This window comes from Dipodomys spectabilis, unplaced genomic scaffold (assembly GCF_019054845.1).
Source record: "Dipodomys spectabilis isolate Male_0828 unplaced genomic scaffold, ASM1905484v1 ptg000416l, whole genome shotgun sequence".
NCBI lineage: Eukaryota > Metazoa > Chordata > Mammalia > Rodentia > Heteromyidae > Dipodomys > Dipodomys spectabilis.
In genome coordinates, this window is record NW_024871093.1 from 1,653,999 (window position 1) to 1,680,595 (window position 26,597).

At 43.3% G+C, this 26,597-nt stretch overlaps 1 protein-coding gene across 3 annotated transcripts in view; it reads left to right on the plus strand.

Moving 5' to 3' along the window:
* Nf2 (neurofibromin 2) overlaps positions 1–26,597 on the plus strand; it is a 99,852-nt gene that overhangs the window by 22,352 nt on the left and 50,903 nt on the right. For all 3 annotated transcript variants that reach the window (XR_006145485.1, XM_042667639.1, XM_042667638.1), the window contains exons 2-4: positions 10,252–10,377; positions 12,706–12,828; positions 15,332–15,415. Coding sequence is in view for 2 of the 3 variants with exons in the window: in XM_042667639.1 (XP_042523573.1) it covers positions 10,252–10,377; positions 12,706–12,828; positions 15,332–15,415 (333 nt within the window). In the remaining variant the exon portion in view is untranslated. The remainder of the gene's footprint in view (positions 1–10,251; positions 10,378–12,705; positions 12,829–15,331; positions 15,416–26,597) is intronic.

The window sequence follows — 26,597 nt, forward strand, 5'->3', positions numbered from 1 at the left end:
TAGCAAAGTTTAAAAACCTCCATTTTGTGACTTCTCAAGGTGCTGTGATTTGTTTCTTCCCAGGCTCTCTTGGTCTGTGGAAAAATTTTCTTTTTAGTTCTTTGGGATTTAGATTTCTTTGCCAAGACATTTTTAAGAGGGAGGGAATCAGTAGGTGTCACCAAAAGGGGGGGGAGAATATGAATATACATATATATATATACATATATATATATATATATATATACACACACACATACACCTTAAGGCCTAGTTACGCAATTCGAATTTTAATAAGAAGCGTCATAAATTCTAGCTTCATTGCAGTCATTACTGAGAAGTCTGTTCTGCTCAGAAGCCTCATCACGTTATCACCATTATCATCACCATTACCAGCCAGCCACAAGCATTTGTGGAGTGTCCTCAGATTGAACAGCCTTACGTGGGTTCTAGGAGGTGTTAAGTGTGTGTGTGTGTGTGTGTGTGTGTGTGTGTGTGTGTGTGTGTCTCGGTGTCCTTGCCTTCAAGGAGTTTGTGCTCTGCAGAGTTGGAGGAATGAATCATCTTAGGGAAAGACAGATTCCTCCTTTTCTACTTATGTCAAGTGTAGAATGAGTCTGCGTGCTGTTGTGGGGGAGGGGGCAAGGGCGGTGATGAGATGAACGAATGGATCTTTGAGAGGTCTGGTAACAGCTAAATGGAACAGTAGCTTTGCTGAGTTGGCAGTGCATAGCTGGGCTGTAACAAGGCAGGGTAAGCGGCTGAAGGAGGGAGGAAGCAATTGGTGGAGAGTCTTGAAACCAATAATTTAAATAGATTGGACATAATAATGGAGATGATTAAAGCACTAGAAGAGGAAAATTAATTGCTATCATTGATTATGACAGAAACTGACAGGACGGGACATTGGAATTGGTTTTCTTGGTTGTTTTTAATTTTTATTCTTTTGCAAAGAGGAGGTTTTAGGTTTGGATGTCACCCAGCTTTTGATGAAGGATGCAGGATTTAGGATTGGCAGAGCAGAGCAAACAAATACCTCTGTGTGTGTATATATATGTCTCTCTCTGTCTCTCTCTCTCTGATCTTGTTTCTATTCGGGGGATCCCTGTTTCCTTCTCATTGAGAAATAATGCCTGTGTAGGAGTGGTATATTCTATAATTGCAAAAGGAAACAGCAGGCTGTTTTTTAAAATTTTTTTCTTCCTTTTTTTTTCAGTTTAAATTCATGAGATGGAAGAATCTGCTTTATAGTGTAGTGGTTCTGTATCCCAGGTCAGAGAGTATGGGCACTGCACTGGTATAACTACACTTTTAAAACCTTCTTTGGTTAACTACAATAGATTTTAATGGTGTTCATTATTCGCTCAATGCACAGCAAAATCATTTTTAATACCTTTTTTGGGGAGGTGTTGCTGGGGATCAAATATACTAGGCAGGTGCTCACCTACCGAGCCACATCCTCAGCTTCTATAACTGTTTCTCTTGTGTCTATATTCTGAATCAAAGCATTTGGCATCTATTTTTTTCCAAACACAATAAAAGGTGTATTTAGACACAGATCTTCACATGAGAACCTTAAATTCTCAGGTCTTTTATAAATCGATTCTCACAGGCTGGCTCACACTGAATAAGTCACACAGGGATAAACATGGAGTAGGGAATCACGGCCACCCTTGGTTTTTCCCTTTCTGAAATAATAGCAAATGTAAGCATACTCTGAGTCCAGTGAGACACAGTGCCTTCTGGTGTGGGAGGGGGCTAACCTTTGGACAGTTTTTATGTCAAATGTGAGGGCAGCTTGTGAGCTAATTAGAAGAAACTATGATAAGTGAACACCAGGTTTGCCAGATTCCCCAGTTCTCTTTCATCCTGTGGGATTGATAGGCAGGCAAATAGCATTGCTTGTGTGGCTGGTAACTGAGGCCACCACCCCCCCCACCCCCATCTCTTTGATACATGAGCATTGCTTCTTTCTTAGCTTTTTCTGCATGGAGTCATCTGTAAAGCCCAAATGTCTCTGGGGATTCTAAGTCTTAAGCATTTCGTATCTAGTAGCCAGACTGTTTTCATTTTATTCAAGAGAGTTGTCCTTGTCTTGCTGTGGCCTTTCCCCAACATGTGGCTGGTCCCTTGTTTATCCTGCAGTGTGGTTATCAGAAAGCACGAAAGGTTGGATTGTCAGAGGCTGCATGGCCCAAAGAGTTGCGATGTGAAAACGGACAGAGCCAAAACAAATGGCAGTTGCACGGTTCCAAAGAGCACTGACCTAAGATGGCTGTCAGCCGAAGTTACTCATGAAGTTTCCCGGGTTAATAGACCCCAGTCAGCCCTGCAGGTTACTCATGCCATTTGCTTCCTATAACAGAAAACGTACTGCATCCTCACTTCGTTCCTGCTGCGGAGGCTAAGTGCTTAGTGCTATTTACTTAAAACATTCTAGGTTGATAAATGACAAGTACTTCACTCTGGGTAAAGCTCATAAATCCAGCCCCTACAAAAAAATACCAAGCTGGCAGCACTTAGTCCAGTTTATAAAGTTCATGTGCATCCATCTTTGATACAAGTGCAAGTATATATCTATGAAATTGCTCTGCAGCCTGTTAAAGTCACAGGAAAGAAAGCACAGGCAGAGAGCCCAGTGGCATCAGGCTTGCGGACACCCCGTCCCCTCCCCCTGAAGGGCACCTGGAGGACAGGCCTGCCTTCCACAGAGTCCAGATTTCTGCTCCTTCCCTCTGCCCCTCCCTGCAAACCACCTTTCTCTCTCCCTCTCCTTCTTTCTGCAGAATGAACATCTGCCCCTCAGCTTCTCTCCTCCTTGCTGGGCTGACACCAGGCAGGGGCCTGCAGTGAGGGAGATCAGGTGGATAGAGATGAGTTTAAATGCACACTTCATCAGAACCAGGAGCTATTATTCTATTTTGAGCAACCTGTTCAGGATAAACTATAAGGCCTAACAACAACAAAAAGCCTGTAAACAGTGGGAATTCAGGGACTGAAGGGCTTATGAGGTATTAGGTATCATTTTTATTTTATTTTATATTCTTATTATTTTATTATTATTATTTGTATGGTTCTGAGAATCATGCTCAGGCCCCTGTTGTATCCTAGACAAGTACTTTGCCACTGAGTTATGCCCCCAGCCCAGTGAAGAGAATGTTTTAACAAGAAAATAAATAGAAGACTCTACTTCTCTACTTCACCCCTACTTCTCTGAGCCCCTCAAGTACTATTTCCAGAAGCATCTCTGCGCAGCCTGGTTCCTGACCAGTGTGAAGGGAGAATTGTCACACACACCAGGCCACCGTTACATATTCAGTACTGCATTGAACATTCAGTACTGCAGATCGAGTCATTATGCTGTTTGTCAGATAACTGGAAAAGTGTAGAGAACATTCCTTCACTTTGCAACAGCTTGGACCCAACGGCAGACATGCTGTTCCCTCCTGCTGGAGTGACTGCCCTTTCGTGAGCCCCTTCTCCACAAGCCCAGTCTCCATGTGACTTCTGACCCAGCTCAGTGTCTCCTCAGTGAAGCCCCCCAGCCATACCCTGCAATGCGCAGGCCCACGTTTTGTTCCCATAGCACCTGGCTCAGTTAGCACTTACTTAGCAGGTTCTTTTTCATTATCCGTTTACCTGTCTTCCCCATCAGACAGGAATAGGGACTACAACTTGTCCCAAATTCATCATTTATCTCCTGCGCCGACCCAATGACTAGGACATAGTGGGTGCTCAATAAATGTTTGTCAAATGACTGATTGTGTGGTTAGCTCGATGAGAATTGATGGCGCCCTTTCCCATCTGTCATCCATCATCCATGGTAGGAAGCTAGGCTGGGAGAGTTTAAGCAGCACCACTTGAGAATTTGTGGAAAGGAGGCAGGGTGGGAATTAATAATAACTCCCCTGTATTGAGTGTTTATTTACTGTGGGCCGAGCACTGTCTTAGTCTTTTTTAATGTATTAATGCACTTAATCCTTAGATCAATCTGTTAAGACTGGTTCTGCTTATTATCCTTGTTGCAGCACAGGGAAGTTCAATAACTTGCCCAAGGTCACACAGTGACAGCAGAGATCCATACCAGCGGTAGATAACGATGGCTTATCTATGGTTTCTGGAAAGAATCAAGTCCTACTGTCCAGAGACATTCATCTTATGTGACCATCCAATTTGTCTCTCATGTAACTAGAATGGTACTAGTTACATTCTATCCTTGGGAGATGAGAAAATTATTGTTGGATCATCTTCTGTGTGCTGTGGTTCAGATGCAAGAGGTGGAGTTAGACAACAAAGAATTGGCTTTAAGCTGTGTTCTGGTGGCTCATGCCTGTAGTCCTAGCTACTCAGGAGGCTGAGATCTGAGAAACATGGTTCAAAGCCAGCTGAGGCAGGAAAAGTCTGTGAGACTCTTATCTCAAATAAACCACCAGAAAACCGGAAGTGGCCCTGTGGCTCAAGTGGTAGCTAGCTTGCCTTGAGCTGAAGAGCTGAGGGACAGCACCCAGGCCCAGAGTTCAAGCCCATGACTGACCAAATATAAAAAAAGAAAAAAAAAGTTTTAGATGGTAGGCTTGTTTTTGTTTTTTGAGATGGATTTGCTTCACTGCCTAGACTGGTCTGAAACTAGTAATCCTCTTGCCTAAGCTTTCTGAGTGCTGGGATTACAGGCAGATGCCACCATGCCTAGCTGTAGAAGTACTTTCATGGAAACATAGAAGTAGTCTCCACTCAGACTAAACTACACTTCTTTATTTCCTACAACCATCTTCTAGATCTTTTTTTTTTTTTTTTTTTTTTGGGTCCGGTCATGGGGCCTGAACTCTGGGCCTGAGTGTTGTCCCTCAGCTCTTCAGCTGAAGGCCAGTGCTCTACCACTTGAGCCACAGCACCACTTCCAGCTTTTTTTCTTTTTGCGTATGTGGTGCTGAGGAATCGAACCCAGGGCCTCGGGCATGCAAGGCAAGCGCTCTACCACTGAGCCAACTTCCTAGCCCCCATCTTCTAGATCTTTGCAGGTACCATTCTCACTGCATGCTTTTTTCTCTCCCTCCCTGCATGCTTTTCTGCTGCTCCTTCTCTAAGCCCTATCTTTTCTCTTCTTTCTTTCTTTCTTTTTTTTTTTTTTGACCAGTCCTTGAACTCAAGGCTTGGGCTCTGGCCCTGAGTCTCTCTGTGCTCAAGGCTAGCGCTCTACCACTTGAGCCACAGCGCCACTTCCAGCTTTTTCTGTTTATGTGATACTGAGGAATCAAACCCAGGGCTTCATGCATGCTAGACAAGCACTCTACCACTAAACCACATTCCCAGCCCTTCTAAACCTTATCTGTACTTGTGTTCTTTCCCACAACAAGCCAATGTATATGTCATTTCTCTGCCTCTCTGATAGGAGCATCCCTTCCCAAGGCTCCCCAAACCCCAATACTTCTTGGGGCACTCACAAGAGCTGCAGGATTGAAAAATCACAGCTGAAGTTTGTTGTTGTTGTTGTTTTTTTGGGGGCAAAGCTGGTGCTGATCAGTTCCCAGCTGACTTGTATACTAGCGCTGTGAGTGGGGGACTTGCCCCTTGCTCTCCTTTTCTTTCCTCTCTCTTTTTTTTTGGTCGGTTGTGGGGCTTGAACTGTGGGTCTAGGCGCTGCCCCTCAGCTCTTTAGCTCAAGGCAAGCACTCTACCAGTTGAGCCACAGCGCTACTTTCAGCTTTTTCTGTTTATGTGGTGCTGAGGAATCAAACCCAGGGCCTCATGCATGCAAGGCAAGCGCTCTACCACTGAGCCACCTTCCCAGCCCCTTGCTCCCCTTTTCTCCTCTGCACCTTTGGTGGGCTTAGACACTAAGTATTTGTGGGAGGAGTAGATGTGGGGAACTCAGGTCTCTGAGCCTTGAGTTTTGACGTCGTGTGATCAGTTGTGTTGGCCAGCAGCTCTTTGCCGCTCCTTCTGCACTGTGGGGAAGAGGAGGATGACTAATGCTGCCCGTACGGTCCAGGGAGACCTTCAGATGACAGTGAATCACTTCACAGCAGCAGCACAGTGCAGTGGACCAGAGAGAAAACAGGACAAGCTGGGCTGTGTTCTGGCAAGTCTGCCCGGACCAAAAAAGCCCCACCCACAACCCAAGACCCCCCCTTTCTATGAGATCCTGAATCCCACCCCACTTTGAGCAACAGTTCTTGTGTGTGAAGACATAGAAACACAGAATTCCATGATCTTCCTTGATCTCAAGCGTGTGTGTGTGTGTGTGTGTGTGTGTGTGTGTGTGTCTGCCACTACCAACGGAGCCACATCTCCAACCCCAGGAAACTTATTACTTACTTGAAGACAGAGCATTCTCTTATTTGTACCTTATTTTGCTTTTTTCCGGGAAGAGGTCAATATATTACGGCATCTCTATCTGCTTTTTTCAGGCAGCGTAACTAATGTCATTCAGCCTTAAGTAATTTAATGTGTCATCTATCCCCCACATTTCTTCCCCCCAGTTTGCTGTTTTTCCTTGTTCCATCTTTCCCTTAGTAGAACCACCTGATGTGAAGCCAGAGTGCAGGAATCCTCCTGATTCTTCCTCCTTTAGGCTCTCTTCAGGCACCAGCCTTCTTTCTATTCTCAGGCTGTCTTTCTTCTGTGCCCCTCCCTCTCCCCTCTCTACCTCCTCTCTCCTTTCTTCCCTCTCCCTCTCCCCGTTTCTTTCCTCCTTCTCTCTTCCTTTTCCCCCTTCCCTCTGCATCTCCTCCACCCTCCATACCCCTTTTTTTAAATGGCTGGCATAGTTTCCTTTCTCCCTTCCAGGTCCAGGCTCCTTTCTTCCAGCTCATTCTCTTCCTGTTGTCAAGAGAGAGTCCAGAGTGCAGATCTGAGTGTTGTTCCATTTCCCCAATCCTCAAAGCCTCTGTGGCTTTTTGCTCAAGTCCAGCCTGGTCTGGCATTCGTTCCCACCATGCCCAGTCCAAGCCCAACTGTCATTTTCTGCTCCACCTAAGGACTTGGGGTTCCCTGTAGCTGTCATGACTTTTTAGAAGATGCATTTTCTTCCCTCCCTCATAGACTCTCCCCTGGGTCTCTCCAGTCTTCTCTGTCCTGAGTTCTTGCCTGTTTCTCCTGTGGGCACATTGCTGCCATTGTTTTGTGTTCTCAGTGTCTGATACTGGCTGGTACCCTGAGTGTGACTAAATAGGAAGCCACAGGATCTAATCCAAGCAGTTATAAATGAAGCATGTCTGAGTCTTCAAAAAAGGGGTTTTGTTTCTGACACTGGTCACTTACTGGCAAAGTAGAGAGCAAAAAGAGCAGAAGACCGTAGAGCAGAGAAAGGGCAGCCAGGGATCTGGGGACTTGCGGATCTTAGATCAGCATAAAGGCCGGGGACTGCCAAAGAATCTGTGACTTATTTGTACAAAATGGGGGTGGGTCTGCAATAGTTCTTCAGGCTTAGTTCTAACACTAAGAGCCTGTGATTCTCTGCACCAAAGTTAAAAGTCCAAGTAGGTAAGAAAAATCTTAAGTAGGGCATTCTTAGTAGTGAGGATTCTTTCCCTCCTCCTCACTTTATTGTAAGCTCCATAGGGGCAAAGACATTGTCTTTCTGCATTCAACAAAAATACATCTGCATTTTAAAAACAAGTAGAAAGGAATACAGGAAAATTGCACTAATACAATATTATGTTTGAGGGTTTCAACTCCCAGGTTGGGAATTTACTCATGGTTCCCTTGGCAGCTTTTCTTCCGACTTGCTGCTCATCCCACTTGCAGCCAGCCAGCCCCTTCCTGCCAAAGCCTGGCCTGGCCATGGTCTTGAGTTATGGTGGACTGGGAATCATTACCTTCATCCTTTGGCCCTAGGGTGTTTAACTTTTCCACGTTAATGCCTGTTCTTCAGTGGTACATTATCTTGTAGCGAGGTAGGCATTTATAATTTATATACTGTGTGCTGGCTTAAAATAGACAAGAGGGTAATCAGCATCCTGAAGCTTCCAGTTTTCCAAAATAACATTTCTTCAGTGAAGTCTGCCTGTAGGAATTAAAACCTGCTGTGAATTAAAAAAGAAAAAGAAAAGAAAAAAACCCACCATTGTCCAATTGTCAGACAGGGAAGTGAGCATACTCAGCCTTACAAAAGGTGGAAGATGATCTTCCTTTTAAAATATCAAACTTATGATTAGTCTCTGTTGGTTCATGCCTGTCATCCTAAATACTCAGAAGTCTGAGATCTGAGAATTGTGGTTCAAAACCAGCCCAGGTAAGGGGAAGTTCCTGCAACTCTTATTTCCAATTAATCACCAAAAAGCTAGAAGTAGAGCTCAAGTGGCTCAAGTGATGGAGCACTGGCTTTGAGCAAAACTAAAACAAAAACAAAAAACAACTCAGGGATAGCACCCAGGCCCTGAGTTCAAGCCCTAGTACCAGTACACACACACACACACACACACACACACACACACACAAAATCAAACTTGTTTTCTTTTATCTAAAGTAGTCTAAAGACATCAGTCTTTGTAGTATTCCAGATGAGGCCAAGGCTGCAGGACAGGCAGGAGAAATGCTTTAATGAAGGACAAGGGCTGATATGCACCTCAACCACTTGTCTGCTGCAGCCTTGGTGTCCTTCCATCTGGGCTGCTGACTTTGACTGTGAATGCTGAGAAGAGATGGCCTCTCCTGTTGAGTGCCCACAGAGAACACACAGTTCATTCGCATCTATTAAAAATAGAAGGCCTGGAGCTGGAGCTGTTGCTCAGTAGTAGGGTGCTAGGTAGCACACTGCAGACCCTGGCATCTGTCTCCAGGACTGGCAGCCCACTTGAAAATTCTCAGTACAATTGGGTTTTAGTAAAAAGCACACTGGCTATCAGGAGTCTACCCTATTTTTTCATCTTGCTTTTACTCAAATCTTTAGACCATACATTTTTCCTCTGTTCCCTCCCTCCCTTTCTCTCTCTCTCGCTTTCTTTTTGTCAGTCAGTCATGGGTCTTGAACTCTGGGCCTGGGCGTTCTCCCTCGGCTCTTCATCAGCTCAAGCCGAGTGCTCTACTGCTTGAGCCACAGTACCACTTCCGGTTTTCTGGTGGTTAATTGGAGATGAGAGTCTTATAAACTTTCCTGCCTGGGCTGGCTTTGAACCGTGATCCTCAGATCTCAGCCTCCTCAATAGCTAGGATTACATATGTGAACCACCAGCACCTGGCTGGGTAGAGATTTCTAATGTGGGCATTGGAACAAAGGTTCTGCAGTTGAACGGTCTCAATTTTCATGTCAGGCAACTTTGCATTTGAATTCATTATGGATCTTACTGTGGTCACCATTTATGTGCTATGCTGTGCTGTGTCAAGTGTGATACAATTGCATGCATGTCCCCCTGATACTAGGGGATGGTTGAAGTGGAGAAGGACCCTGCAGTAGTGGGTGGTATTGGACCATCTTCGGTGCTTTAACTTAAAAGCCACTAGGTGGCAACATTTACTAAGCTGCCCAGAATCCTCTTCCCCTACTAAGATACTGAACTTGCTTTTTCAGTTCCAAGATTGAATAAGCTTTGAAAGGGTTTAGCTTAGTAGCCATTGCTTCCGGTCCTTTTAAAAGTGCGGCTATAGAATAAACACACCACAGTCTTCATGTCTGATGTCTGTCTGTCACCCGTGTTTGGATACTGCAAGTTTGGAATTGCTCTGTGTGACCATGGGCAAATTGCTTCTCCTTTGGCCCAGCCAGGTATGGTGAGAGTGGAAATCTGTCACTAGATGATCTGGTTTCTCTAGGTTCTTTTTCTCCATGAATTATGACTTTGCTTACAACTTAGTCCCCTATATTAAAAAAAAACACTTATTAAAACTACACTTTAGGTTAAACATACACAGACATACAACACCAGCCTTTTTATCAAAGGGCAGAATTATGATTTAAAAAAAATCAACAACATCAAGGGAATTACTGCCTCAGAACCGGGCCATCATCCTGGGTTAACTCGGGAGATTCCACTCTCCTAAATGAGGCTGCTTATTTACCAGGTTTCCTAAATTAGCAGCTTTGGGGATATTAAGTAAGATCTGTAAAGAACTGTCCAAGGGAGGTATTGTGTGCGCTGTGCAGTGATTAAGCTATTAAGCTCTAATTGGTATTTTCCTACTCATGGTTTTGTGTGGGAAGCTTTAAAATTCCTTAGGAATTCAATGCTCATCAGCCATCTTCGTGACAGTAGAGAGTGCGGGAACAGTTTTGTAAGCGAGTATGTTGTGAATTTTGCTCCCAATGTCCTTTCCTGTTGGTCTATTACATTGCAGATGAAGTGGAAAGGGAAGGACCTGTTTGATTTGGTGTGCCGGACTCTGGGGCTTCGGGAAACCTGGTTCTTTGGACTGCAGTACACTATCAAGGACACCGTGGCCTGGCTCAAAATGGACAAGAAGGTGGGCTTGAACTCGGTGACACCAGCGGAATGGGGCTTGTGCTTTCTGGTTTTTCCCCTGAGAGAGCCCCTAGTTTATTTGCTTATCTACTGCTGTGACATGCAGGAAAGGGGGTAAGTTCCTAAGCTGTGCAAAAAGAATGTCCTGCAGGCTCTGCTAGACAAGCAGCATTCAGTTCACTAGGATGAAACCCTTATCTGCCTTGGCTTTTTTTTTTTGCCGTTTCTTTTTGGCTTTATGCCCTTTGGTGTATTAAATCATTCATCAAGCTATATAGATACAAATGACTACTGTCTTCTTATACATAAAAAAAATCTCTGAAAGATTCTCTTGGGGTATGTGTTCTTCAGGGAATTTTTTTTTTTTTTTTTTTTTGGGTCCGGTCATGGGGCTTGAACGCTGGGCCTGGGTACTGTCCCTCAGCTCTTCAGCTCAAGGTTACTGCTCTACCACTTGAGCCATAGCACCACTCCTGGTTTTTCTGCTTATGTGGTGCTAAGAAATCGAACCCAGGGACTTATGCATGTGAGGCAAGCTCTACCACTGAGCCACCTTCCCAGCCAAATTTTTACAAGTCTTTACAAGAATACCAAGGCCCAACTGCTCATTAATGTGATTGAAAGAATAAAGAAGTTGGTCCTCGGAATCTTCTGAAGTACAGAATGTCTGGGCCCCTGATAATTTTAAGGTGACTTGAAAATGAATATGGCTTTGGGGAGCCACCTTCTCAAGAGTTCATATAATCCCACAGACACTTTCCTATTTTCCTGTTTGCCTTATCATAAAGACAGCTGGGGAGCTGGGCCATGTGCTTTTGCCAGCCTCTCCTAAAAGACACTAAGGCAGCAGAGGGTACCCCTAAGTGATACCTCTACAACTGCCCGCCCTTGCCAAAGTCATCCACTGCGTAGCCTGATAAACAAAGCTGTGTTTTGCCAGTGAGAATCTAAGCCAAAGTGTTCCAATTATGTTCACATGTATACATAGTCCTCCACTTTCATGTTGGAGTCCCTGCTGGTTGTAAATTTCAAATGCTAATTCCTAGGGATCATAAATGGGCCAAGTGCCACAGAAGGCAGTGTCAGCGAAGTTGTCCTCAATCCTGTTTTTTTTGCATCTCCTCGGTCTTGTCCCTTGGAATTTGAGCAGGGGCATGGAGAGAGATATATCAGACACAGCAAAACTTTCTGCATCTTTTTATGATTCTCAGTGAAGTGAATTTTAAATCATACCTGAGTGGTGGCCAAATGGATATTAGATTGGGGGCACGAGGAGCCATGGAGCCTGCTGCTCAAAGGAAATAAATTACGACACATGTTAATGGAGCCTGGTAGCCTGTCACATGGCATGTTTATGTCCTAAAATGAAATTCACTCTGGAGAGCAGATGGTTCAAGCTTCTCAGGGGGTGGATGGAATTGTTAGAAGATTAAAGGCAGTGGTTTACTTACTGTGCTACAAGCATTTTGTGGGGCGTCTCTGGAGGGTCCTAGAAACAAAGGGTTGCCACATTTCGAAACACGGACACATTTTGCTTCGCTTCTGTTGCTTAGTTAACATCTAAATGAAGACACATTTAGTTCATTGTCTCTAAGCTGTATTACCTGGTCCTGCATAGCAGAGGTGGGCAGCAAAAAGTAAAGAAAAAATAAATAATTCTACTACTTCAAATAATTTTCAGATTATCCTCATTCTTCACCAGGTATGGTATCACATGCCTGTAATCTAGCCACTTGGGAGGCACAGATCAGGAGAATTCTACTTCCAGGCCAGCCTAGGCAAAAAGTTTGTGAGAGATTTACCCCCCACCCCCACCCCCATCTCAGCCTATAGAAAGCTGAATGTGGTGGCATAAGTCTGTCATGTCATTTACAAGAGGAGCATATACAGGAGGATTGCAGTGCAGGCCCACCCAAGCTTAATGTGAGACCCTGTTTGAAAGACAACTAAAGCTGAAAGGGCTAGAGGCATCTTCCATAAAGGAGAGTGCTCGGTACCTCTGTGTTACACATTTGTAGCTTGTAACTGTTTCTGTGACCTTGAGAACATTGGTGCCTTCATCTTAGCTCCACTTACCCCTTGGGAATAGTGATTGATTTGGTTCAGAACCCCCTCGTGAAGCGGATATTACCCCTTGTTATGGATGGCTCTGTGAATGCTTCCAACTATGGAATCATAGCCTTGGGGAAATGTGAGGAACATAACACGGTGTGTGGGGGTTGGGCAGGGAGATTTATACCTTCCCTGCAAAATGGGCTTTGATGGTAGCGCAGGATAGGGAGCACCACTGTGTGTGTATGTGTGTATCTTTTGCTCTGCAATCCTGCAGGTGTTAGATCACGATGTTTCAAAGGAAGAACCAGTCACCTTTCACTTTCTGGCTAAGTTTTATCCTGAGAATGCTGAGGAAGAGCTGGTTCAGGAGATCACGCAACATTTATTCTTCTTACAGGTACGTCAGCCCCCATGCCGCCTTCCCCCTGTATCCCTTCCCTCCTTCCACCCCGGAATTCTGGGAGGCAGCCTGAGTGGACCCCTCCTTTAGAGTTGACCACTAACACCTCCCTATTGCAGAAATGCTCTGCCTTTAGATAGGCAGTTCTTTTGGTTCTGTAATGGAAAAAAATCTTCCAGAACAGAACTATAGCCAAGTGATGAGATTGGTGTCAGATGAAATTGTGAAGGTGTGATGATAAAGCATGGCTAGAAGCAGCTACCTAATCTAAGCCTGCTTGAAGATGGATCCCTGTTTCTTCTAACTTGAAAGTACCCTGCAGTTGCAAAAAATGTCTAAGAAGAGTTTATAAAGCAGCAGTGCTCTGAAGTTCAAAAATCAGCTCTCATTAAGACAGAACTTCTGAATGCCAGCAATACTTGTTTTAGCTCAGGTCTGCTGTACTTCAGTCATCCGGCTGCAAGCTACTCTTGGTAGTCTTCTTTCTCCCCCTCCTCCACTAGAGTATAAGCCCCTTTAAAAGCACAACTTTCTGAATCCTAAGTAATTGCTCAACCAAATTAAAGGAATTAGAGGACCCATAATTGTAGGATGACCACCTAGTGTTTCAGGGAAGGGGATTCGCCTGAGGACACAAACTTTCGTCATCTTTATGTGTGTACTGCTTGGTTAGAGCACTTCTCTAATTTCCTGGCTACTTGCAGTGATCAGCACTGGGGCTGCTTGTATACACCAAGGTATCCACTGTTCATTGCATGATTTCCCAGGAGCAGGTGTGTGGTTTCTCCACAGTCCTCATAATTAATTTGAGGTTCAGTGTATTGTGTTCAGCAAACAGTGAGATGTAATAAAAAGTCCTAAAGAATGTTTTTTTTTAAAAAATATCTCATTGTTTTGTTTTGAAACAAAAATCTTGCTATGTAATAGCCCAGGCTGGACTTCAACTCTTGATCCTCATGCTGCAGCTACCCAAGTGCTGGGATTATGGGTGTGCACCACTATACCTAGTTAAATACCTAATAATAATGTTATCAGTTAATTACATACACATAGATGTGTATGTATACACAGTCACCTATATATATATAGTTCATAATGTATTATATACTGAACAGAATATGTATTATGCACTATATATAGTTCATGTATATGTTTATATAAAAGGAAATATAAGTGTATGTGCATAGATCGGGATATTCATATATACATACACATAGTATAAGACAAATTTCTCTTCATTTTCAGGTCAAAGGGTAGCTTTTCAGGTTTTTGGGTTTTTTTTGGTCTATTGTGGGGCTTGAACTCAAGGTCTGAGTGCTGTCCTTGAACCTCTTTCTGTTGAAAGCTAGCACTCTACCAATTGATCCACAGCTTGCCTTGCATGCATGAGGCCCTGGGTTCGATTCCTCAGCACCACATAAGCAAAAAGAAAAAAGCCGAAAGTGGCGCTGTGGCTCAAGTGGTAGAGCGCTAGCCTTGAACTGAAGAGCTGAGGGTCAGGGCCTAGGCCCAGAGTTCAGGCCCCATGACCGGACCAAAAAAACAAAACAAAATTAAATACAATTTTTCTCTTTGAAAAGAAACTAAGGGATTTGAAAGTTGCTCTGCTTCAAAATTTCTCAGATTTTGCTTTCTAAGAAAGTAAAGTCAGTCCTCTTCTGGGAAGAAGTCATGAGTGCAAAGAAGCCACCTAGAGACCGCCTGGGCGCAGAAGATCTTAACATTATTGAAAAGTGCCTGTCTCTCCTGTGAATTTGGCTTGATTTTCCTTGAGCTATTGGGGTGTTTGGGGTCTGAGCACGGCACCATTTACTACTAGTGACATGTGACAGGAGCTGGCCTTGCTGTGGTGTTTACTCCAGTATGCATTCACTTCCTGCAGCTCTCTTGCCTCTGTGGCTGGAAAATCATATGCCGCACCATTCTACAAAATTAAGTGCAATGAGATATGTTAATTCAACATTATGGGGTTTGGAATTATATTTCCTGGACCTCATGTGTACTTAAAAGTTGAATCGATCAAATTTTATTGCTTCCTTTTTCCTTACAGCAGCACATTGAAAGTGCTGGCGTTTTTCTGCAGTCATTGCTCTGTGGCCTTGGTGGCTTTTGTGTGTGAAGACTTGAAAGTAGAGTCTGTTTCCTCCGATGTTGTGAGTGCTCTGTGGGGGCTGACGCTAGTCACCCTTGGAGCACTCCTGACACTTCTCTAGCTCACAGCTGTCACAGCCCAGATGTCAACCTCTGTTGGGGCCAAGATCATGCTTACTCTCCAATCTTGATCGCTAAGAGGGTTTTCATGCAGAGCCAGTGTAACGTCGTAGAAACTGAACTCTCAACTGGTCTGCTGCAGTAAAAATGGTCCCCTTTGTCAGAAAATCCACGAACAGGCTGCTTTGGCATCCCTCATTTAGAACACCCTGCAGCCATCTGCCGTGAGCAGTCTGCACGGCGCACTTGCACGCATGCAGTCTCATGTCTCCCTTGTTGCCCCTTTCAGGTGAAGAAGCAGATTTTAGATGAAAAGATCTACTGCCCTCCTGAGGCTTCTGTACTCCTGGCTTCCTATGCTGTCCAGGCCAAGGTAGGCGCAAGGGGAAAATGCCCTCTTCCTGGACATTAGCTCCTGTCACAGGATGACTTCCTGAGATGTCATGAGACTACTGGACTTGAGTGCTGTGGCTGTCCAACTTCTGTGGAAATGTACTTGTGCACGCGCGTGCGAGTGTGTGTGTGTTTAGACAAATAGTAAGTATTACTCTAATGAATTAGAATTCATTCTAAGTGAATTCACTCAGAAAGATGAAATTTCTGTGCAATCTCATTATGCATATGTGATTCATTACATTGACCATGCCAACTTCTTTTTCTTAACCAGGAAAAATGAATTTATGATCTGTTCTTATGGCCAGATGTGGCTTTTAGATCAGTGTGGTTCAGGTCCTCCCTCTAGCCTTCCTTTCTGAGCGCCAGCTGCCCTGTGTGAGGTGCACCTTTATATGTTCTCACAGAAGCCACACCCTCACAAGTCCTATCTGCTCAGCTCCACTGGTGTTCACCTGCTTGCCACTATTGGCTTTGGGCCCGCTGAGCCCAGCTGAGTTTCCAGGTAGCAAAAGTTAATCCACTTTTATATTTCATCACTGCAGACTGAGAATGGTGAGAGGAGCATCATCATGTATTTATGTCCACCCTGGTTTTTTTTTTTTGGGGGGGGGGGGCTGGTCCTGGGGCTTGAACTCAATGCCTAGGTGCTGTCCTCGAGCCTCTTTGTATTTTTATTTTCAAGGCTAATACTCTACCACTTGAGCCACAGCATCTCTTCCAGCTTTTTTCTGAGTAGTTTATTGGAGATAAGAGTCTCATGAGACTTTCCTGCCCCAGTTGGCTTTGAACCATGATCATCAGATCTCAGCTTCCTAAAGCAAGGATTACATGTTTAAGCCACTGGTGACTGGTCTCTTTTTTTTTTTTTTTTCCCCAATACTGGGGCTAGAACTTAGGGCCTCACACTTGTTAGACAAGTGCTCTACCTCTTGAGCCATCTACCTAGCCCATTTTTAGTTACTTTCTCACTTTTGTGCTCCTTGGACTATGGTCCTCCTACCTTTGCTTCCCAGGTAGCAAGGATGACAGGCTTGTGCCACCACTCCTGGCTGATTGAGATGTGTGTGTGTGTGTGTATGTGTGTGTGTGTGTGTGTGTGTGTGTGTGTGTCTATTTTGCCCTAGCTGGCCTTGAACTATAATCCTAATGATCCACCTCCCAAGTAGCTGGGATTACAATGGTGAGCCATTCAACCTGGCCTATTCCTCTGTTCCTATAAAAAGAATAGAGGGCTGGCTAGGAATGTGGCATAGTGGTAGAGTGCTTGCCTAGCATGCATGACACCCTGGGTTTGATTCCTCAGTACCACGTACACAGAAAAAGCCAGAAGTAGAGCTGTGTCTCAAATGGTAGCGTGCTAGCCTTGAGCAAAAGAAGTTCAGGGACAGTGCCGAGGTCCTGAGTCCAAACCCAGGGACTGGCAAAACATACACACGCACACACACACACACACACACGCACACACACACAACACACACACACACACACACATACACACACACACACACACTCTAGAGGATCAGCCCACAGTGCCTCATGTCCCTTGGATTTCCTACTTTAATCACATACTACTTTTTTTGTTGTTGTTGGTCATGGAGCTTGAACTCAGGGCATAGGTGCTGTCCCTGTACTCTTTTGCTCAAGGGTAACACTCCAGCACTTTGAGTCACAGTGCCACTTCCAGTTTTCTGTTGGAGATTTTCCTGCCTGGGCTGGCTTTGAACCTGGATCCTCCTGAGTAGCTCGGATTACAGGTGTGAGCCACCAGCTCCAGCCATACTACTTTCTTTGGTCCTCTTGCTTCCTGACTTTCATTAAAGCATAAGAAGATGGCTCCAGAATTAAGACACTTTGATGACTTGCCACTCTAAAACATAATCTTTTCAGTTTATTTTTCTTTTTCATTATAGGTTTTTATAAAGCTATCTCTACAGTATTAGAAACATTCATAAGATAGTCTTCTTAGCTCACTTCTTTTTAGATAGCTTAATACAATTTTAGATCAAAGCCAGGAAGAGTAGCTGGCCTGTCATTGAGTTAGAGAAAAGGCTGTACCTTGTCACACTGGACAGGCCAGTAGAAATACCAGAGTCAGTTGAATCATTTGGTGACTCATTTAATGTCTGCTGAGTAGTCACCAGATCTTGGGGTGCGGGGTTTGACTATCCTACATGTAGGTACTAGAGCAAGTATCTAACCTCAGTGATTCCCCAAGGTCACTGGGCAGTCTTGGGTTACATTAAGGACAGAATCCATGGGTTGGGGATTGCATTTTGTGCCTCCCTCTTCATCTTCTCTGGAAAATGAGTAATTGAGAAAACAGAAAATGGGCCTTGATTCAACTAAAACATATGCTTCCTTTTATGCTTTGATCAAGGATATTAGTAACAGGAAAAATGTGTTCTTTCAATCAGTAGCATCTTGACAGTGATGAAGCAGTCATTGTCACAGTCATTAAACCTGGGCACTTAACTGGCCCAGAGTCCATTTTTTTTCTGCTGTACATTTCTTTCTCCAGCAGAGGGAAGTCCCAAGCTCTCAAGGACTTTACCTCAGCCTCAAAGGCTACATTTTTCTGTGTATGGATTTGGTCCACAAATTCAAAGGCCACCTGTTGGGAAGAAAAAAAAATCACTTTTCAGGGAACCAGCAGATGTTTGCTTAAACAGATTTCACTGTAGGAAAGCCCTACTGATTTGGATCCTACTAATTTGGAGTTAAAAGTGATTCACAGATAGCATATGTGGTTCATATGGAGGAGGCTGTTCTAACTACTTTTTTCCAGCGTAAAATTTAAGGATCTTACAAATAAAGGTAATCTCTGGCTTAAAAAGTCTGCATTTGGTTCAAACTCCAATACCACCAAAAAAAGTCTTCATTCTGGAAACTAAAGTTTACTATAAGAAGCTTGCAGTTTCTATTTTCTAGTTAATATTAAAATGGTATTCCTGGTTATAATATTAATAAGATCTTGCATCTCTATACTGTTTTTGTGGGGGGAGGGCGTTGGTTGATACTGGTTTTTGTTGTTGGCAGTACTAGGGTTTGAATGCAAGGCCTAGTGCTCACTCCACTTGTTTGCTCACTCCCTTGGCTGTACTTTGCCATTTGAACCACACCCCTAAACCCCTCTTCTTTATTTTTCAAGTAAGTTCTTGAGTTTTTGCTTAGAGCCAGCCTTGCTAAGACCTTCTTACCTCCACCTACCTCTGCCTAGATGGAATTATAGGCATATACCCCCATTCCTGGCTTGGTTTTGAGGTAAGATCTCACTTCCTTTCTTTCCCAGGCTGTCCTTGAACTAGAATACTCCTATCTTCTGAGTAGCTGGGATTATAGGTGTGTGCCAACATGCCCTCCCCTGTCTCTACTGTTTGAAAAAGTGTTATAATAGAATATCTCACATGTTACCTATAATAGATCATGTAGTGTTTTTTTGATGCCAAGCCTTCACGAGTATTATGTCTTTCGTAAATGGGGAATTTAAGGATCAGAAAGGATTAATGATTTGTCCAAAGTCCCCCCTTTTTTTTCCTCTTTTAAATAGGGTATCAGGGTTGGGGAGGTGGCACAATGGTAGAGTGCTTGCTTCGCATGCATGAGGCCCTGGGTTCGATTCCTCAGCACCACATAAGCAGAAAAAGCTGGAAGTGGTGCTGTGGCTCAAGTGGTAGAGCCCTAGCCTTGAGCTGAAGAGCTGAGGGACAGCGTCCAAGCCCAGAGTTCAGGCCCCATGACTGACAAAAAATAAATTAAAAAAATAGGATATCACTGTGTAGCCCAGGCTGGCCTCAAACTCAAGGCCCTCTTGCCTCAGTTACCTGAATAGCATAATATTTTTATATTAATGCTGCTTCTATTTTTATGGTATACACATACAATTTTTTTTTTTTTTTGCTGGTCCTGGGTGCTGTCCCTGAGCTTTATAGTTCAAGGCTGGATAGAGCTCTACTGTTTGAGTCATTACTTCACTTTGGCTTTTTGAAGATAAACTTCTCACAGACTTTCTTTCCTGAGCTGGCTTTGAACTGTGATCACCAATCTCATTCTCCTTCAGTAGCTAGGATTACAGATGTAAGCTACCAGTGCCCACCTATAAAACACACTCTCTCTCTCTTTCTCTCTCTTCCCCCCCATATGTATGTATGTATATATTTTTATATATATATTGTAGTAGTGGGGATGTAACTTAGGACCTCACCTATGCTAGGCAAGTATTCTACCACTGAGCTGCCCGCTTCTCAATGGGGATTGAAGCAGAGTGGGCCAAGGGAGTGGAGCCTGGCCGGGAACGCCTTTGTCTGGTCCCTGAATCAGCACTTTGCTCTTTCTCCCTCACCGTCTGTTGAGAATGAGGTCTTTGGGGATTACATGTTGCTTTCTACTGGCTTCCAGTACTATTTGTGTGACACAGGCAGTAGTCTAAGCTTTTAGCAAGTCATACTGGTTCCTTCCATTATATGTGTTTCTTTTCTTCCACAACCTTTCAGAGACTGAAAGGAACTTTAGAACTATGGAATTGAGCTCATTAACACATGCAATGTAATTATGCACAGATATATTCATTACAGTATTTCAGCTGTTCAAATGATATAGGCACAGTCAGTTATAAAGCATAAAGAAACAATTACACTCAAAGTATAAATACAAATATTAATCACATTGTTCAGTTAACAAGAGCCATATTTTTTGGTTGGAGTTTGAATTATGCCTGAATCAAAAGTATGGGCATTTTTATTTTTGGTCCAGTCACATGACACAGAAAACCATCTTACAATGTTTGCACCACCTGTTGAATTTTATATTGGCAATCTGGTAGTTGAAAAGTGTTCTTAGTAAAAGTGACTTTGAAGCCAGGCACTGGTGGCTCACGCCTGTAATCGTAGCTACTCAGGAGGCTGAGATCTGAGGGTCACCGTTCAAAGCCAGCCCATGCAGGAAATTCCAAGTGGTGCTGTGCCTAGAGTAAAAGAGCTCAGAGACAGCACCCAGGCCCCAAGTTCAAGCCCATGACTGGCAAAAAAAGTGACTTTGAGGTATATAATTTATGAATCTTTTAGTGCTAGTTAGAAAAGAATGGTGGGAGAGGATATGTGTGTTTCTTCTCACTTAGTACATTTAACATAGGCAGTTTATGGTTCTAAGGAGATTACTGCTAAAGAAAAACTGAATATTCAGGGTGCACAGAGCTCAAGGATGTACCGTGGATACTCAGTTCACTTCTGCTAATGGCATATCACCTTCTAACAAACCTCACATTTTATCACTTAAATTGAGCACATTTACATTTTGTGTGTGTGTGTGTATGTGTGTGTGTATGCCTGCATGCTGATCCTGGGGCTTGAACTTAGGGACTAGGTGCTTTCCCTAAGCTTTACCATTTAAACCACTTCCCACTTTTTATAGATTTATTGTAGATAAGAGTCTCACTGCCTGGGGTGGCTCTGAACTGTAATCCTCAGATTTCAACCTCCTGATTGGGTAGGATTACAGATGTGAGTCATCAGTGCCTGGCACATATACTTTCTTCTTGCTATGTGGGCATCATTTGCTTTTTGGGAGGCATGCTTTCACACAATTCAATGCAGGGAAACACTTAGATGATGATAATGAGAGACTAACAGAACTTCTCTAGTAATCTATGTGTAATGCATGTGGAAATTTAATTTTTTTGATTATTTATTTTTGGTTTATATTTTTGACTGTGCTTGGCCAAAACTGCATATTAAAAATTGTGGGAAAAGTTGGGCTTATGAGGCTGGGAAGGTGGCTCAGTGCTAGAGTGCTTGCCTCGATTCCTCAGTACCACATAAACAGAAAAAGCTGTAAGTGGTGCTGTGGCTCAAGCAGCACTGGCCTTGAGCTGAAGAGCTGAGGGACAGCTCCCAGGCCCAGAGTTCATACCCCACGATCGACAAAAAAAAAAAAAAAAAGTTGGGTTTACTGAACTTTTTTTTTTTTTTTTACTTCAATTCTGGGCTTGGTTGCTATTCTTGTGCTCTTCAGCCACAGCCACTTCTGGCTTTTTAATGGTTTATTAGAGATAAAGGTCTCATGGACTTTCCTGCCTGGGCTGGCTTTGAACTGTGATCCTCAGATCTCAGCCTCCTGAGTAGCTAGGATTACAGGCATGAGCCATTAGCACCCAACTTCTTTCTGTACTCTTTTTTTTTTTTTTTTGGTTGGTCGTAGGGCTTGAACTCTGGGCTTGGGCACTGTCCCTGGGCTCTTCAGCTCAAGATGAGCGCTCTACTGCTTGAGCCACAGTGCCACTTCGAGTTTTCTAGTGGTTTATTAGAGATAAGAGTCTCACAGACTTTCCTGCCTGGGCTGGCTTTGAACCGCGATCCTCAGATCTCAGCCTCCTGAGTAGCTAGGACTACAGGCATGAGCCACCAGCACCCGGCTCTTACTGTACTCTTGAATGTAATCAGGGATGGGGTGCCAAAGTTCAGTTCAGTTAAGAAACTGCATACATGTAAAATGTAATTGTGTCAAGAATTGAAGCTGAAGAGATCTACAGAGGAACAGATCATAAAAGGTCTTAATTTTACAAACCTTTGGGTGAAACTAAGTCAGTGAAGTTTATATTGTAGACAGATCCTGCAGTAGCAGAATTGTCAGGTTGTCATGCTGATGAGATTCACACTTTGTTAGCAGTTGGCTGGCTAAGAGGAGATTTTAAAATGTTCAGGAGTTTTTAGTATATTCAGAACGTGATCAGTCATGACCACTACCTAATTGTAGAATATTTCCATCGCCCCTGCCCCCACCATCGGTTACTCCTGCCCACCCCTCCCCCTTCCTCTGGCAGCCACTAATGTGCTTTCTGTCCCTATAGACTCACCTGTAGTAGACATTTCAGACAAGTAGAATTCTATAATATGCAGCTCTTGCACATTTCTTCTTTTTTGCTTAAAACCATCAGAGCAGATTGACTGGCTTATTTTTTTTAACTGCTGAGCAGCGTTTCATAGAGACACCATGGATTATGTAGACATCTTTATTGGCAGATATTTTGTTAAATTTTGGCAGCCCTAAGGGTTGAACTCAGGACTTTGTACTTGCTAGGTAGGGTGCTTCACCAGTTGAGCCGTACTTCTAGCACTTAGTTACATTAATTTTATTTGAGGCAGATCTTACTTTATGCCTAGCCAGTCTGGACTGTGATCCTCCTATTTGTGCTTCCTTTTGTGGCTGGCATGAGAGGCTTATACCACTATTCTCAGCCCTTATACTTTCTCCATAGCCTGGGATTGCTAGTGTGCATTGTACCCAGCCAATGGTTGAGATAGATTTTTGCAAACTTCTTTTTGCCCAGGTTGGCTTTGAGCCCTGATTGCCCAGTCTCTGCCTCCTATAATCCCATAGCTAGGATTATAGGCTTCAAGCACCATAGCTTTGCTTTTCTTTCTGTTATTTCTCTGCTGTTTATAAACAAATACAAATGTCACTTAAGGCATATATTAATATTTCACTGTGATAGACACTATAAAATGACAAACTGAGTTTTGTGGAGTTTTTTTGGGTCGGTCATGGGGCTTGAACTCTGGTCTGGGGCACTATCCCTCAGCTTTTCAGCTCAAGGTGAGCTCTCTACCACTTGAGCCACAGTGCCACTTCTGGTTTTCTGAGTGTTTTATTGGAGAGAAGAGTCTCATGGACTTTCCTGCCTGGGTTGGCTTTCAACTGTGATCCTCAGATCTCAGACTCCTGAGTAGCTAGGATTACAGGCGTGAGCCACTGATGCCCAGCTGACATACTGAGTTTTAAAGGATATTAAAAAAGTCTTTTTGGTAGTATTGGACATTGAAGTTGGGGACTTGTGCTTGGCAGGCAAGTGTCCTGCCATTTGAGCTATGCTCTTAGTTCTTTTTACTTTCATCTATTTTTTAGAGAGGTACTATCCTTTTGCCTGGGCCAGCCTCTCCTTGTCTTTCCAGTAGCTAGGATTATAAGCATGAGCCACCATGCTGTGCCTCATTTAAAATTTATGTAATGTTTAGCCAAGTGTGGTGGTGCATGCCTGTAATCCCAGCACTCAGGAAACTGAGGCAGTAGGCTGAGCCTGGGGCATGTGTCGTTTTCAAGGCTGGCCTATACTACAAGGTGAGATTCTGTCCTACAAAAACCAAAAATAAATAAAATGGAAGTAATATTAAATAAAAGAAGTCAGAAACAAGACCACATATTGCAAGATTCTGTTGAAAGGAAATGTCCAATGAGGCAAATCCACAGAGACAGAAAGTAGATTTAGTGGTTGCCAGAGGGCAGGAGGAGGAAATTAAGAGTGACTGCTGTAGGTGTGGGTTTTCTTTTGAAGGTGATGGAAGTGTTCTAGGAGTAGAGTAGTGTTGGTTGCACAACATAGTGAATATACTAAAACTCAGTGGAACGTATACTTAAAATGATAAACTTTACATATGCAAGTCTTATTTTTAAAACATTTAAATATATATACATATGGCCAAATCACCCTATGCAAGTGTTGTCCTAATTAACTTCTAACAACAATGTATGAGAATATCCAAATATATACGTGTTCTCCAAGAGTGGCTACTGTCAGCCTTTTAATCTTTACTAATCTGATAGAAAAATGGAACTTAAATAATTTGCATTTCCATACTTGTTGTACTAAGTATCTTCTTTTTTTTGGAGGGGGGGCGGTCCAGTTGTGGGGCCTGAACTCTGGGCCTGGGCGCTGTCCCTCAGCTCTTCAGCTCAAGGCTAGCGCTCTACCCCTTGAGCCACAGCGCCACTTCCGGCTTTTTTCTTTTTGCTTATGTGGTGCTGAGGAATCGAACCCAGGGCCTCGTGCATGCAAGGCAAGCGCTCTACCACTGAGCCACCTTCCCAGCCATGTACTAAGCATCTTCTAATAGGTTCATTGGCTGTTTGTATTTCTTTTCTCTGCAGCATCTGCTTATGACTTGTCCTGAATTGTTTATCTTTTTCTGATTGATTTATAACATACTTGAATTTACGGTTTCTTTACTTTCATTTTATTGATTTGTGATCCATATATTCTGGATATCCACTTTGTGTCTATTTTTACATCAGACTTGTCAGTCTTTTGTTTATGTTTAGAGTGACTTAGAAAGGCTTCATCAACCATCACTAACTGTACACATACACACTATTTTTTCTGACATTTTTATAGGTTTTCATTTGTAGATTTGAGTCTGATCTGCCTGAAAATTAGCAACTATGTGTGCTAGAGATCTGTTTTTTTCCTATGTATGTATGCACTAAGCATATATAGAAAGAGAGAGAGACACACACACATACACACATATATATAAATCCTGTTTAGAACATTTAATTTAATTTCCCATTCATATGAATAAAGGCAATTGCAGGAAAAGCCTCCATTTAAAGAATCGATTCTAGGTAGACAGGTGCACCTGTAGTACTAGCTGTTTGGAAGGCTGGGACAAAAGAATTTATCCTAGGAGTTTCAGGACAACCTGGGTATTTTTTTTAAAGTCAAGTAAAGAAGAAAATAAAAAGAGAATTGTCTCCCAGAATTGTTCAAATGGTAAGGGCTTTTTTGTTTATTTGCTTGCTTTTGTTTTTGTGGTACTGGGGATCAAATCCAGGTAAATGGGTGCTGCTGCACCACCGACCTCCACCCCCAGACCAAAGCAGCTGGAAGTAAGTTGGAAAGATCATTTATCTTATGACATGATTTGTTCTTAATTGCCAAATCCTCAATGTGATAATAGTATTTGTTTTGTTTGATGTTAGAGATTGAACCCAGGTCCTCATACATGCTAAGCATGGACTCTACCACCTAGCCAGACCCTGAACCTTCTCCCTTCTTGAATTTCAAGTGCTTTATATCAGGAGTAGAGCCAGACTTTGTGGGTCCTGATGTGGAGATAATATAGGGGCATTCTCTTTAATGCAAAAATACCAAATGATAAATATAAGATTAGGCCAGGCAGCTGCAGAGACCTGAAACCCATGCTTCCTTACCTTCCCAGCAAATCCAACCTGTTTGTTATCAGATTGCATCTGTTACATAAAAGCATGAGAAGCAGCTACTCTGCATCTACCAAGCGCAGTGACTTTCTTTCATATTCACCATTGCCATGACTGCAGGATTAGGGTTTTCTTCCTTTGGTTTTTAAAGAGACATTTAAGAGCAGAAACATACATCAAGGTGGCTTTAATGTGGCAAGTGCAGTTAGTCCAATGGCACAGTCCTTTCAGCCGTCTTCGCCACCCCTGCATCGCTCAGATGTAATATATTTGATCAGTGAAGTAGCTGGGAGCACCATATAATTTAATAATGGGGATCATTAATCTTGCAAGTGTTGGGAACCTGAATTTACAACTTGAACTTTGCATATCTGCTTACTTCTGCATTAAAGTTTCCTCCATGCTGTTGAAAGATTTGCAAATGCTACTAACAGGGCTGTCTTTCATATCTTTGTCCTCCTTCAAACACTAGGGAGGCAAGGCAGTGACCAGTGGGATTCTAACTAGTGCAGAGATGCCAGTAATAATCACACTCAGTTGGGTGCTTGTGGCTCATGCCTGTAATCCTAGCTACTCAGGAGGCTGAGATTTGAGGATCAAGGTTCAAAGCTAGCCAGGGCAGAAAAGTCCATGAGTCCATTTAACCACCAGAAAACTGGAGGTGGAGCTATGGCTCAAAATGGTAGAGTACTAGCCTTGAGTGAAAAGGCTGAGGTACTGAGTTCAAGCCCCATTGACTGACCAAAAATAAAAAATAAATAAAATCACACCTGACTCTAGGCAGGAAGCAACCACTGTGAAGGGCTTACCATGTTTGTCTTTCTTTCTCCTCATCACCTGTTAGGAGGCAGGCTCTGTTTTGCCCTTCCTTTGTACCGAGGAGACTGAAGTTTACCAAGGAAATGCTTTGCTTAAGACCCCAAAGATGATAGGTATTCTAGAGCTCTGCCTTCAGAATCCTTGAAGGCCAGTGCCTTTAACAAATAGCCAAATAGGCTTGGAGATCAATCTTCTGCCATCTAGTTGTATCTGTCAAAGATAACTCTTTAAAACTTTACAGGCATGAACTGGGTGCCAGTGGCTCACTGTAACCTGTAACCCTAGCTAATCAGGAGGCTGAAATCTGAGGATCATGGTTCAGAGCCAGCCCGGGCAGGAACGTCTATGAGACTCAT